The sequence below is a fragment of the Corylus avellana genome, chromosome ca1 (genome assembly GCF_901000735.1).
Source record: "Corylus avellana chromosome ca1, CavTom2PMs-1.0".
NCBI lineage: Eukaryota > Viridiplantae > Streptophyta > Magnoliopsida > Fagales > Betulaceae > Corylus > Corylus avellana.
This window is the reverse complement of record NC_081541.1, coordinates 29,272,767-29,287,136: the sequence shown is the minus strand read 5'-3', so window position 1 is coordinate 29,287,136 and position 14,370 is coordinate 29,272,767. Positions and strand designations below refer to the sequence as shown.

At 37.1% G+C, this 14,370-nt stretch overlaps 3 protein-coding genes across 5 annotated transcripts in view; 1 reads left to right on the top strand and 2 right to left on the bottom strand.

Moving 5' to 3' along the window:
• LOC132167299 (calcineurin-binding protein 1) overlaps window positions 1-6,594 on the bottom strand; it is a gene marked incomplete in the record, with an annotated part of 10,929 nt that extends 4,335 nt beyond the window's left edge. Inside the window, 12 exon segments of the mRNA XM_059578220.1 lie at window positions 1-154; window positions 640-795; window positions 930-1,140; window positions 1,236-1,471; window positions 1,636-2,298; window positions 2,433-2,615; window positions 3,161-5,046; window positions 5,253-5,464; window positions 5,895-5,935; window positions 6,014-6,133; window positions 6,280-6,354; window positions 6,434-6,594. Coding sequence (XP_059434203.1) covers window positions 1-154; window positions 640-795; window positions 930-1,140; window positions 1,236-1,471; window positions 1,636-2,298; window positions 2,433-2,615; window positions 3,161-5,046; window positions 5,253-5,464; window positions 5,895-5,935; window positions 6,014-6,133; window positions 6,280-6,354; window positions 6,434-6,436 — 3,940 coding nt within the window.
• A 630-nt stretch (window positions 6,595-7,224) lies between these two features.
• On the top strand, window positions 7,225-10,460 carry LOC132167300 (uncharacterized). 2 transcript variants are annotated; one of them, XM_059578221.1, is made up of 6 exons: window positions 7,225-7,351; window positions 8,702-8,870; window positions 9,001-9,139; window positions 9,227-9,355; window positions 9,433-9,523; window positions 10,076-10,460. In XM_059578221.1, exons 2-6 carry the CDS (start codon window positions 8,782-8,784, stop codon window positions 10,243-10,245), a joined length of 618 nt encoding a protein of 205 aa, XP_059434204.1. In that variant the 5' UTR covers window positions 7,225-7,351; window positions 8,702-8,781; the 3' UTR covers window positions 10,246-10,460. The 2 variants fall into 2 exon arrangements, with proteins under 2 accessions (XP_059434204.1, XP_059434205.1); XM_059578222.1 differs by lacking the exon at window positions 8,702-8,870.
• Window positions 10,461-11,285: 825 nt separating this feature from the next.
• On the bottom strand, window positions 11,286-13,746 carry LOC132168232 (glutamyl-tRNA(Gln) amidotransferase subunit C, chloroplastic/mitochondrial). 2 transcript variants are annotated; one of them, XM_059579355.1, is made up of 6 exons: window positions 13,590-13,746; window positions 13,119-13,403; window positions 12,994-13,034; window positions 12,521-12,576; window positions 11,709-11,760; window positions 11,286-11,616 (listed from the first exon to the last, which is right to left on the bottom strand). In XM_059579355.1, the coding sequence occupies exons 2-6, from the start codon at window positions 13,323-13,325 to the stop codon at window positions 11,541-11,543; spliced, it is 432 nt and encodes a 143-aa protein (XP_059435338.1). In that variant the 5' UTR covers window positions 13,326-13,403; window positions 13,590-13,746; the 3' UTR covers window positions 11,286-11,540. The 2 variants fall into 2 exon arrangements, with proteins under 2 accessions (XP_059435338.1, XP_059435339.1); XM_059579356.1 differs by having other exon boundaries at window positions 13,119-13,400.
• Window positions 13,747-14,370: the final 624 nt, after the last annotated feature.

Here is a 14,370-nt window from a genome sequence, read left to right as displayed (position 1 = left end):
GTTCAAAGGCTTTCTTAAAATGTTTCATAGAGTTCTCACAGAACATCATCCATGCTGCATCCTTCAAAGGTACACCAGAGCGCTGATCATAAAATGGGACCACATTCTGAAGGCTGTCGTAGTATACCAATGCTAATAATTCATGCATCTCACACTGGAAATAGTTCATCAGAATGATTAACAACATGCCTAAAAAGAGTTAATCAAAGAAGAAAGGACTTGCATATATGCCACAGACTCGGATATTATGTTTTCAAGCAAAAGGACATCTGGTAAATATTTAACCACGCAGCATCCACCCCAATTAGGGGATTTCAGCTTCCAAACATCATTACTACGTTTTTGTTCTTTTTCAATTTTGAGCAAAGAATGCATCTAGCATATATATAGGTAATCAAAGAAGTTTTATAAAAAGTGTAGGCACCCCTAAGCATATAGGGGCCCCATATGAAGATGAGAAGGCATTTAGCATATAACGACGAGAAGGCACCATATAGAAGCCACGGCTAAGACTTAAAACATATCTACTGCAGGATACAGCTATAATACAGTAAAGGAAAGATCCCCCCCCTTCTCTTGCCCATTCCTCCCTCCCTATCTTTGAAACAGGTAATGTAGATAGTGGATAAAGGTGAAAACCTGCTGATCTGACGTCTTTGCCAAAGCCAAACTCATTAGTAAGCATCGCCTACTCCTCCTTCGGCTTGTTTCAACTCTCTGAGGTAAACTGGCATTCTTCCTCCATCCTACTACATTAATGTGCTTACTGCCATCATTTAGCAACAAGTCTACCTCCTGTATGAATTTAACCAAACAGAATTTCCTAAAGAATTAAATTGTGGCCAGAAAACATGTTGAAAACCAGACCAAATATTTTATAATTTCACAGCACTCATCATTGGAAATGAGAAAACAGAAACATATTTTACCTCATCATAAAAATTTGCAAGACGTTGCCAACTTTCAAAGCGTAGAGGGTTGTATAATAAATCATATTTGAAGAGGTTTGAATTTTGCTGTACAAATTCCTCCCCTTCCCTTGTTAGTACAAAGCCAGGCCATTTATCAGTCGCACTCATTTCCTCAGACTGAGCCAGGAGATAATACAAATTGCAATAGACTTCCAAATATGGTTCAGGGCTGCAATCAATTAATTACTCATGGAGATAGCTCATACAAAGAATAAAAAATAACAATAAAAATTCATGGAGACAGAATAATATATGCATCTATACCTCCCAACTGATGATGTCTTATACTGTTTGAAACTACCTGCATTAGGTAATATTATATTCTTCATGGTTTCAAGAAACCCATCAGACCCCGCCTCCTCTGAGAGTTTATCTTCACATAAATCAGGATCATCCAAGAATTTATCTATAGCATTGCCAGCCAAAACATCTTCTGGTGGATGTGGAAAGTGTTTCCGTATAGCTCTTAGTACCCTACGAAGTTTGACCAATCCAGTTCTCTAACACACACACACAAACATATCAAAAGCAGAAAGAGAGGTTGGAAAATTGAAATCACTCAGAAATATATTCTCTAAAAAACAGAGCTTATACAAAATTCCCGGGGATGGGGGGGCGGGGTTGGGTGTTATGGGAAGGAGAGAAAGAGAGTATGGGTACTCACGGAAGAAGCCTTTGCACACGGGAGAATATACTGAAAAACATCAGCACACTGATCCTTGGTCTGGTAATCTCCACGGCTAGTATTTTTGTGGGTAACTAGATCATCTTCGTAGGAGGAATCAGATCTAAGATTTAGACCATATAAGCAGAAGAAACACTGATCCAATGCATTATCAATTTTTAACTCAAGTTCCTCCCTTTCATCTTCAGTAAGTTCATTTCCACATTCAATCAATTCATTGCTTGCATTTTTACCTTTGTTTAACTGGCCATCAGACCCATCACTGCCTTGATTTCCATATTCTACCCCTGCACTCTCTTTATCTAGGGCATTATGAGATGAAATGTCCTTGGAAGTTATCCCTTCAGCTGTATCCATGATATTGGTTTCACCACTTTGGGTCTGACCCATTCCCACATCCAGCGTAGCTGATCTTGATTCATTTAGATACGTTTTAGCATGGCTATTATCGGAGACCTGCTCATGACATTGAGTTGCTTCCCTGTTTAAAGTATTGAAGCTGGATTTAAGTTTCACATCTAAGGCCAAGAGATGCTTTATTGCAAATTTAAGAAATGTTCCTTCCTCCCCATCGCTTCCTTCACTAGCACAGCAGAGCCCATACTCAGCAAGCAAGTCATGTGTTCTAACAATTAGTTCCACCTACAACGAGAAGACAAAAAGCAGGAGAAATGAACAATCAAAATGATGGGGGGGAAACAGAAGGAAAAAACTGTTTCACTGATTTCACCAACTCATATAAGATCAGTTCAACACAAATAGTAGACATGACTCACTTGAGTTTTAACAGTTAAAGTAGGGTTTAGGTGTTGAAGTTTGCAGAATGCTATAGCTGCATTAACAAAGCAGCATCTTTCAGCTTGATCAGCATTTACCAGTCCAGAAGATTGTTTACACATGGCTGCCAACAGCAAAGATTGAATATCCCCAATGCAGCTCACTGGGACAATAATGCCATTCTGCAAGCATAATCACAACAAATAGTACTAATAAATGACATTTTCAGAATTACGAAAAGCGTGTGAAGGAACAAAAGCTATGTTCACCAATTATCACTCCATCTCCTTAGAGAATACGAATTCACTAGCATGCTTTAAAGCTGAATTTATCTCAGCCATAAACCAATAATTATCAAACCAATCTGAATGCAGAAGATCCTATCAAATCCTAGTCGGGGAAAGAAAAAACAAAGCCAGAAGTTACACCAGATGCATACAATGGCAAACCAGTAGGTGTAACGTGCTCCAAAACAGTCAAAGTGCACATATATACACCACTCTCAGAGAGCCCCATTGATTGTAAAAACTCAATATTTGATGTGTAGGTGAAGTTTCAATTACCCCTGATATTTGATTTCTCACATATTCAACAAGGCATTGATGCCCCAAGAAAGGGAAAAACATGTATTTACCAGAGCACTGTGTGGATTCTGAAATGACAAACTTTGATGTAAACAACTATGTCCTTGCAACAAAGCATTTCTAAAAGATCAATGTTGACTTACAGAATTTTCAGACTGATCAATGATGCTCTTCACTTGTGACACACATTCAGAGATTGCCTTCACTTCCTCTGCAACCAAGCAATTCCAGTGCTTGCTTGAACTTTCTTTTAATTCTATATCAGAACCAGAAAGTTCTTTTGACCCTGACTTCTGATGGAAGGGTTTACATGAAGCCAGACCTTCACCCATTCCAGTTGCTACCATGAGTATTTGCAGCTTTCGCCTGTGACAACTCAAATACAACTCAACGTCTATTGAGTTTATCTTCTCACAAGCTTTGATTAAAATGTCTAATGCTGATAGTTCAAGAGAATTAATACCTTCACCTTTTGTATCAGCAATGGCTGATGGCAATGCATCAAGGTGAACATCTTTTGTAGAGAATAGAAGTGGAGCAAGCAAGGCAGCGCACTCCATATACATCTCTTTCTCAATCATGTCACCCAAAGTCTTCTCCATTAAGAAATCAACTTTTAAAATATTAATTTCATGAAGAAGCCTATCAATGGTTAACTCATTAATAACCTTGCAGTGGGGGAGCTTGACTACACATGGACAATCAGTCATATTTTCCGCCTTTACCAAAAGTGACAAGGAAATGCAAAATTCTTCTTGAGCTTTTTCCTTGTTACCATCTAAAATAGACAATCGGCCGCTTAACCAGAAAAATCGAACCCAGAAGGAACTGTTATTGGTTAAGAGTGAACTATCTAAAAATGAATCCCTGTTCATGGAGTTGTTGGTTGACACTCCAATAATATCTTGAACACTATGAATTGAAGAACAATTTTCATTTTCCAAGGTGCAACTCAAGTGAAAAGGATAGTCCGAAGCTACTGATTCAATGATCTTACAAAGATGATAAGATGACTCTGACATGAATTCCAAAAGTCTGGAAGCACTGGAAAAGGATGAGCCAAGGTCATAATAAAGCTCAGCAAGAAAAAGACTGCATTCAGGAGTCCTATCCTTACCCCAATGTCTGGTCAACTTCTCCAACTCCAGCAATTTGACAAATACATCCTGATAGACAAGAACCCTTTTTGCTGCCTCTTCTAAAAGCAAGTGGCCCATATGGTAAGCACCATAATTTTTTGAAGTTTCTGCCACAAATCTAGAAACATCACTATATTCAGTATCCAATGGATTGGAATAAGTAGTAGCACGAACAGTACTTATTCCTGTTCCACTAACGATAAAACATTCTAGATATTGATTTACAACCTTGGCCAAATCCTTGCTGGTACCAGGATCTAATTCTTCTTTCCTTGGTTTACGACTCCTAAGCCTTTCAAGACGAGAACTCCGTCTCTCATGTGGTTGTTCTTCTAGAATATTTGCTTCTTTTTCTTTAACTATACTAGCTCTTTCGGAGTCACAATCACCAAGAGGCACATTTTCACTCATCAAGTTTAAATCAATCACTTTCCTTTCCACAGTCCTCGTAACATTTTCAGAACTAGAAGGTAAGTGTATACTTAATCTGAGATCCCCGGATCTATATCCTTTCTCAGCCCTCATCTCAGAACCACTTCCATGCAATGGAAGTAAGATCTCCAATAGTGCATCAACAAGAGCCACCCAGGAAGCTTCTGCCAAGTTCAGTTCTATGTTCTGGTTCAACTTTTTCAATGCAACACTTTCATCTAAATTCTCATTGGTTGCTTTTCTCTTGTCAAGGAATTTGAGCCGCACATGTTTAGGTTCCAGCTTATCTATACCTTTCGGAGCAAATGGAACTGGCTCTGACTGTAAAATGGTATTTTTGACATGTAAAGCACGAGAGTGTGATGGCCATTGCCTCAAAATCAACTCTGCCACAGAAAGACATGCCACCTCATCACCAATAGCAATAAGAACTTCCAATAGTTTCTCCATGCAGTTCCCTGTACAAAATTGTCGAGAAAGAAGAAGGCATAATTTGTCCCATGTTCATGAAAGCAGAGAAAATCACTATAATAGAGATGATAAGGGAGACAGATGTAGAAAAAAAAAATTTAAACACAAAGCAATTATGCAAAGAGCAGATAATAAAGGGCTAGAACCAGAACAATAAATATAAAATATTTAAACGAACTAAACAAATGCTTACAATTATTAGGACTACACACAAGCCCTTGCTCAAAACCCCAGCGTGATATACTCAGTAAGCCCATCGAGCATGACAATGTTGCCAGCTGGTTCCAGACAACAGAATCTTTGGTATCAATCTCTACAGCTTGAAGATAACATTGTAAAGCACTCTCATAATGTGCAGAACCTTGTTGAAGAAAAACAGTGGCAAGGTTCTTCAGTGACAAAAATCTGCAGAAGACCCAGTAAGTAACTTAGTTGAAGATACTAATACCAGTATAACTATTAGAACGCACCATAATCATCACACACACACACACACAAAAAAAAAAAAAAGAACCCAAAATTGATTATTTACTCCACATGAATTAGAAAAATGAGATCTGCCCAAAGCATTGCAAGAAGAAATTGATGATTTATGGATATTGGCATAGAGCAACACCTCTGAACTGCCATACAGATGGTTTCTATGGTGCATATCCAACTTTAAAAGTCAGTATTCCTCTAAAATTAAAGATACAAATATTACTAATGATGATAAAAATGGTAACAGTGGACTGAAAAATTAAACATCTGGAAGCTCCTAAAGAACCCCTTGCCACAAGAGAATTTAACCGAACAATATATAACATAAAAAATAAGGCAGCTCATAGATGCAGACCTGAGTTGCAATAGATGGCCATCGCTGGCACTGCTATCCACCTGAGACCACCAATTCATACGCAATGAACACACTAAAATCTAAAATACTCGTTTGCAAAGAAACTGGAATGTAAATACCTGGGCGCTCGAGATAAGAGGATCTCTTAGGACAGATTCTAAGAGCTCGCGCGCTTTTTCATACTCTTTAGCTTGTAACTTGAGAAGCCCTTCATGATACGTTTGTGAAACATGAAATTCCTGGACGAAGATGGTGACGGAAAGAGGATAAATTAGGAATTATTACTATTTCTCTCTCAGAAGAACCACAAAACAATAGTAAACGAATCAGTCCAAGAATTGTACAGCTCCAGACTGAAGCGAGAGAGAGAGAGAGAGAGAGATGCCTGGGCTTCTTTGGTAGGAGCTAAGGGTTCCCACTGGCCTATAGAGTCCGTATCATTGATGGCAGCAATTGAGAACTGGGGAAACAAAGAAGAGAGAGAATTAATTCCCATGAATGAATTAAAATCTAAAGAAAGAAAACTAGAATCAATGTACCATATTCGAACGTGCTTCTGAACTTCTTCTTCCTTCGGCTCCACCGTTCCGCTATGATTCAGAGAAAATTGTAAAGACAAATATTGCCGATGAGTGGTTTAGGTCGGGTGTAAAACGGAGTCGTTCCAGTCGCGGGGCGGGAAGAGAACGGAGAAAGAGTGAGCCGAACAATACGGCGTCGTTGTGAGGGAAGTAGTAGTTGTCTGGTAGTTAAAGAAATAACACCTCAAAACGCAACGTTTAGACGCGTATATTAGCTCGCGCCTCTCGGTGCCTCTTTAACGGCCAACGGGCAACCTGTTAACGCCACGATCAGTTAAAAAAAACAAGAAAAAAGTGCAGTTTACACTTAAAAGTTTTAGGAATTTTTTAATTTTAATTTTAAAGTTTAAAATTTGGTAATTTATTTTCTTAAATTTTTAAAAATCGACAATTTAAATCTTCTGTTTAATTTTTTCATCTAAATTGACGAAAATTTATAAAATTACATCATTACCCTTAAACTTTTTTTAAAAAAAATATTGTCCAATTTAATGGAAATTAGTAACGAAAAATTTAAATTGCTAATTTTTGAAATTTTGAAAAAATAAATTGTCAATTTTTAAAATTTGAAGTTAAAATTAAAAAATTCTTAAAATTTAGGAGGTAAGTTGCATTTTTTCCAAAAAATAATAATAATAATAATAATTAAAAAAAAAACAAAACAAAACAAAACAAAAACAAAAAACAAATTCGCGGTGCCTCTTTAACGGCGTCGTTACGAAGGCAAGCACCCACTATTTCCTCTACTCTGTTTTCTCCCTCCCTTTAATCGGCTACCTCTTGACTGAACTCACACAACGCCTTTGCAATCAGCGGCTTCAAGAAACGCAGGCTCACAAGATTCAGGTTCAGCTAGCAAGAAATTTAAGGAACAAGGTAAAGATTCAAACTTTAAATTTCCAGCTTTGTTCCAAATTAATGTTGCTTGAAGTGGAGTTTATTCATGATTTGAATCGAATATTTGGAGTTTATGGAGTTTTCCTGTTCAGATTCGTCATGAGGGAAGGATTATGTTGTCGGGAATAGTCCATGTTTTGAAGGTTTTTTAAGTTTGATTGGTGGGAAAATTCAAGTAGCCATGTTGATATTTAGAGATGTTTTACATTTTGTTTGAATAGAATTTGGGTATTGTTATGTATGTATATGCGTTAAGGTTTTGAGTGAGTTGATTTTCTATGTATATACGTGTCTCCCTCATTGCTTGGGCGTTGGAAAATATGGGTGGAAAAAGAAATTCAAATGAGCTTAGATTTTCTGATATATGTGGGTTTTAGTAAGCAGAATTTCATTCACAAGAGCTTGATGTTTCTTGTATTTAAATTATAAGGGTGAGTGGCATGGAAATTTATGTAGTGAGCAGAAAATTTTCATGACCAAAATGTTATTTTTGGAAATTACTGGTTATCATTTTTGGAATTCGCTATAAGTGAGAAAGCACCCATGATTATTAGAGTAGTCAAAGCCTCCCCAAGGTTGTTTGTGTAGAGACTCTAAGGTTCTTAAAAAGATCTATTATGCACTAGTTAGAGGCCTCTATTAATGTGGCTGTTGAGTTTAAGCACAAAATTTGGTGGGCAGGAAGCCATCTGACAGAGCTTATTCCCTGTAAACATTTATAATTCTTGTTCATCATTAAGGGTACAAAAGGGCTAACTTAATCTGGGCTGAGTTGCTACTGAATTTACTGCACACTGCACTGAATTGAGCTTTTATAAATTGACATAGGAGTCAAGTTTAGACACAGTTCCTGAAAGGCTAATAATCAGGCTTTAAATCTGGAGAAAATAAATGTTATAAATTGTTTAGGCGCTGAGTGAGTGGTTGTTGCAACTTTCGGGGGACAACTTGGTTTGTTAGCAAGCAAGGTTAGTAGCTTAGTTAACGGAATTTTTGGAAATTATTTATATTTCATTAAGAGAACCTTGTGCATGAATTTAAATTATTTTTGAATTGGAAGATAATGTGAGTAGGAGAATTATCTAATGATTACCCAATGTTTAGTTTTTCATTATGAGAGCTGCACTTCTTTCTTTGTTGTGTTGGCTTGAGTTGATTAACTAAATTAACATCTATTTAAAAGCCATTATTTACGAATTTCTTTTGTAAATTCATCTCGTGCTATGGGTTTATCATTTTTGGTTTCAATTTCCATGCCTCTCTAGATCTGCATTTTACTTTGGAGCTAGCACACTATAACAACATGGACTTCATTTACTGGATAAACAGGGTTCGGTTTGTTGAAATGCACAATCGTGGTATGATAGTCCCAACAAGTTGAAGCAAATTGGGCATCCCATTAATTAACCATGTGTTGCATATATGTGCGTAATATGCTCATTCTGCTCTACGTTCTTTGTATTATTATCGACAACCCAACTTCCAGCCAGAGTGATCTGTGAGTATATCCAGAAACAGAAGCAGAAACACTGACTTAACCATCTCATAGCTTTTACCTTAATCTCGTTGGTTCAGTCATTTTTACTTTTGCAAGTGAAATGAGTCCACTGCTCTGTAATATCTCTCAGGGTTCATAGTAAAGCTCTAAATGTCGGGGAAGAGCTCCAGAGGGAAACTCTACCACTACAAATGGGTTCGCGGCTGTACAAGCTACAAGGACTCAAACCTTATTCGTGGTATGAAGTGAAGATATCATATCCAGCGTCTGTATGTATTTCATGATATCTTTCAATTGCTGCTTTCTCGGGGAACTCACTTCATAGAAACTTTCTCATTAATCTTGTTCAATTACAGATACCAGCTAGCTTTTCTATGCAACTCAAGAGAGGCAATTCCAACTTGGCACTGAATCACAACAGAAGATTACTCAATACTGAAAAGCTTGTTTTCAGGACTCAAAGTCTTTACTCAGATAGCGATCAGGTCACATAATTCTACCGTGCTTTTGAATGCCATTTTCCATATGCGATATATAGTTGAAAGTTTGCAGTTGTGCTCAGGATGGTATCTATGTGTTGGCGACTGTGGAGCCTGAGGGGATTGTTGCCATACCACATGTTCTGGAGAGGCAGTTCATCATCTTTAATATAGGTAACTTAGGTTTATGCATCTACAATTAACTGCAAGGTTCACTGATGCTATTGCATCACTTTGTAATATAAATAAATATCAAGGCATGCCGTTTATTTAGGTATTTTCCATTTCACTCTTCTCTCCCGTGGTGTCATGGTGATACAGTGGCCTCCCTATCTTGAACGTAAACCGACACATATACAACAAAATAGGCAAATTAAAGACCATTTGGACTTTCATTGTAGGTGTTTTCTTCTTTAGTGATTAGTTATCATGACTTTTTTGTTCCTTTTTTTCTTGTATACTTTTTATGTACTTAGAGCGCCTTATGCTTGTAATGATATTTCGATTACAAAAAAAAAAAAAAAAGCTTTCAACTTTTATGCTGCCCAAGGCTTAACATGCGCACCACTAGTCAGCTATGTCTTTTATCAGCAGGGTAAGATGAAGTGTCATGTGATCTGACAGCATTTGGTATTTCATTGAAGTTCCCAGATGAACATTTTCCTGGGAACTGAATATGTCATTACATTATCATTTATGTTTTAATAAATTCCATCTTCATTGCAGTTTGTGATGAACTACTCTTGGGCATCCCGCACAAAGCTTGGTGGGTTGGAGTCTTGGTGTTTCTTTGCCTTGGATTCGCATTCATCATTCCATCTTTTCTTCCATCATATCTGCTACCAAAGAGCCAAAGCCCAAGATCAGTTGGTCGGAATGTTTCTAAGGCTTCCTGAAAATCAGCTCAAGAAAATTTTTGGCTGGAATTCTTGTCTTAAATGTTGTTGACGTACACTTTGGTATTAGTCCAGTCTAGTCCCCAAGTTGTTTTGAGAAGCTACTTCCCTGAATTACCATCCTTTTTACTTTTCCCCTTATCTGCTGTTTTATGGCTTCTAATGTAAATGGATTGTCTGAGTTATGCAATTCTCATCCTTTTTACTTTTCCTGAGAGGATGCCAGAGTACAAAATGTAGTGCTTGACCATATCATGCTGGAAATTCATCTGTTACCTCTTCTCTTTTTCTTTTTTCGTTTCTGAACCTGTTAAGGTTGTTGTTTCCGAAACAAAAAACAAAAAAACAAAAAAAAAACCTGTTTTACTGATTTCACCAACTCAAGTAAGATCAGCTCTTCACAAAGAGGAGACATTACTCACTTCAGTTTTAACAGTTAAACTAGGGTTTAGGTGTTGAAGCTTGCAGAATGCAATTGCGTGCTGCATTAACAAACCAGCATCTTTTAGCTTTATCAGCAATTAACAGTCCAGAAGAACTTTCACATTTTAGCATGCTTGCAACAGTGCAAATGGCTGCCAACAGCAAAGATTGAAAATCCCCAATGCATCTCATTGGGACAATAATGCCATTCTGCAAGCATAACCACAAATGGTACTAATAAATGACATTTCAGAATTATGAAAAGCATGTGAAAGGACAAAAACTGCGTTCACCAATTATCACAACATCTTAGGAATATGAATTCTTGCCATAAAGCAAGAATTATCAAACCAATCTGAATGCAGAAGATCCTATCAAATCCTAGCGTGGGAAAGAAAAAACAAAGCCAGAAGTACACCAGATGCATACAACGGCAAACCAGTAGGTGCAAGTGCTCCAAAACGGTCAAAGTGCACCATATATACACCACTCGCAGAGGGCCCTATTGATTGTAAATGGGAAGAAGATGAAGAAAAAAACCACTCGATATTTGATGTGTCAGTGAAGTTTCAATTACCCCGATATTTGTTTTATCACAAGAGATTCAACAAAGCATCGATGCCCCATGAAAGGAAAGAACATGAAGTATTTAACTCTTAATTCTAGAATCTCATAAAATACAAACTTATTAGAAAGATTCCCTCCACCACCCAATGTTTTTCATTTGGATTTTAACATTCAACTAGAGTTCCAAAAATAAAGAATGTACTACAAATACAAGCTTCTTAATACTCCAAACGCTTCAAATCTGGTCCACGAGAGTTATAACTTTCAATCACTGTCCTTCCATAGAAGATCGAAGCTAATAAATGTCACTCCTTGTTCAAGACTTTGGGAACTCTAATGTATGGTTCCTCATAGCTTGGAACAGCAGCAATCATGGCCCCCCTGATGAGGAAAAAATTTCAATATTTAATCACATCACAAATTCATTCACCCTTGAAATTCTCAACTGAAAGATAGAGAAGAAACAATCTCACCTATTCTCAAATGTTTCAGGGATATCATCACGTAAATTGTTGCCTTCAGTATCTGTAGATAGTGCACATAAATTAAAATCACATTGTATGGTATACACACTTCTCCACACCCTAAAATTTTGGGTAAAAATTTGACAGCAAAATATTATTAGGTGATAATCTTTTATGGGTTTGTGAAATAGCATCAACATCACCAAGAAAATGAATGAGCAGGATCACCATAAAAGAGAGCAGGATTTGGACTAATCTGCTTTGAAACAGTAAAGAGGAAAGTCCTAGGCTACTGCGCAGCCACCATCACTGTAGGCCATACATCTTGATCTTCTTCATTATCTTACCAGTGTAATCTTATATGTGGAAATTGCTCAACCTTAGACAAAAAATGGGATAGACATGTGTACCAACTGCATGATTGAGTGAGCAGAAACACTTAGCTTTTGGGTTTTCTTGAATAAGCAATTAATGATAGACGGTTACTTGCAGTGGAGATTCTTTTTATTGCACTACCTTCTCAACAGCAACTTTCCATTGCTCGAAAAAACAAATTGAGCAAGAAATGGCAGTAAAGAAATCAAGGGTATTTTGTGATATGGACTTAGTGACAAAAACTAATGTCAGTCCTACATTTAGGAACCTCAAAGAAAGAATTATATATCTCAAAACACTCTTGGCTAATTAAAAATTGACTGACTGTAAAGGCTGTCTGCTGATTACATTGGGAAGCAAACAAAATGTGAAAAGGGTTCAATCCCATTATCTCATGACTTTTGCTACCAATATATATGAGTTTTAAATGAAAGGATTTCATGCACCTGCTCTGATGGCAGGCTCAATGCTATCAAGATCAACATCTTGAAGTTGTCCAAACCTGCCAAGTCCAACAATTAGTAATGAGGTAAACCAAAAGAAGAACCAAATGCTTAACTTAACCCTTCCAGATGTTGCAGTAACCTTCAGTCCTTCACCCAATCTTTTTCACTGAATCATACTCATTTTATTCATAAACGACCATCAACAAATGCCATGCACAGATGACAAGCAGTGAAAGCACATATATTTCTACACACACACACACCCATATCAAAATTTGATAAATTTATCAAATTTTGATGATATTAGTGAGAAAACTAGTCGAAATTTACAAGAAAAATAAAGAATGTCTAAATTCTACAAAATCAATTCAAGAAGGACACACACAAATTAGAATCCTACTATCCCATTGAACCTCTCGTTTGAAATGTGTGTGTGGTAAGAGAAAGAGAATGAGAGAGCAAAGCAAGCATACCAATCTATGACTTGTCCGATTTTGGGAGCAAATTCTTCAACCTGCAATAAAAACCAATAAATAAAATATAAAAATTATTTGGGAATATAGAAAAATAAATAATTGCATGTATGTTATAGTTATACCTCAGTTGGCGTGAGAGAGATTCGAGCAGTTTCAGCCAAACGGACCACATCTGGAGGTCCAGGGGATGAGCGTGCTGTGGTCGTTGAGCAGCGTCGGAGCTCATTCTTGTTGTTGTTGCCAACAATAACTACTTTTGAGGAGCCGAAGCTGCTGCCTTTTCTGTACCATAAACCTATTCTGCTGCACACTGCTCTGCTTCCCATCATTTCAAACCCTGAATTTGTTTCCAGGGTTTCCTCTATCTATCTGCTCGTCTTTTGTTTTCAAACGAAGATGACGACCTACTAAACGACGAAACAATCCAACTGGGTCAGTGAATCAATACAGAACAAGATGGTCATTTACCGAGGAAAAACAAAACTCTGTATTGAGTCCTTCAAATTTCAATTCCCTGGTCCCACATCGGTAAAAGAAAACCCACTTCGCAGGAAACCTCAATGCTTCCCCAGGTGCTGAAAACATAGACCCACCTTTATTACTTACTCGCGATGGCTGTGGGGGTTCAGGTGGGAGTGGTGGCAGGTCGGTGGCAGCTCGTGGACGGTGCTGCAAGGATGAATGTGAAAAGTCTATAGATAGGTTTGATAGTGGTGGGAGGTTCAGTGTTTTCATTTCTATTTTTATTTGGTGTATTTTGCTCATGTGTCAAATATGTTTTCAGACGCGGTATAAGTAGAGTTTTTACACCACATTCTGACTGATTGAAGTGTATTCTCTTTTGTGCTCTAAATAAATTTAGGAGTGAGCATGGTTTGAGTCGGTGTGGTAAGGACATTTTTACTTATCAAACCATAGAATTTGATTAAATTAATTAATCGACTTCATACGAATAAGAAATGTCTCGACTTTTTCGATTAGTCAATTAATTATCAATTACAAATTTTTATTTTAAAATTTATTAATTTTTTCTATAATTATGTAATCATTAAAGCATATATTTTATAAATAAAAAAAAAAAACAAAAAGAAAGCAAATTCACCTTCCAACCGTTAAAAATGGGTAAACGATAAATGGTTAATATGGTCTCACGTCAACCCTATAGATAATTGTCCCTCGAGTATTCCTAAGTAACTTGGAACATATAAGCTACGTTTGGCAAGGGGAGGTCCAGCACTGTAGCTGGAACGGCACTGTTCCAGCTACAGTGCGGAGCTGACATTTGGTCAGTTTTTTTATTTTTTTATTATTTTTTTTTTAAGCAAAATATTAAAAAAAAAAAAAAACAGAGGGAAAAGATGGGGTGGTTCCAGC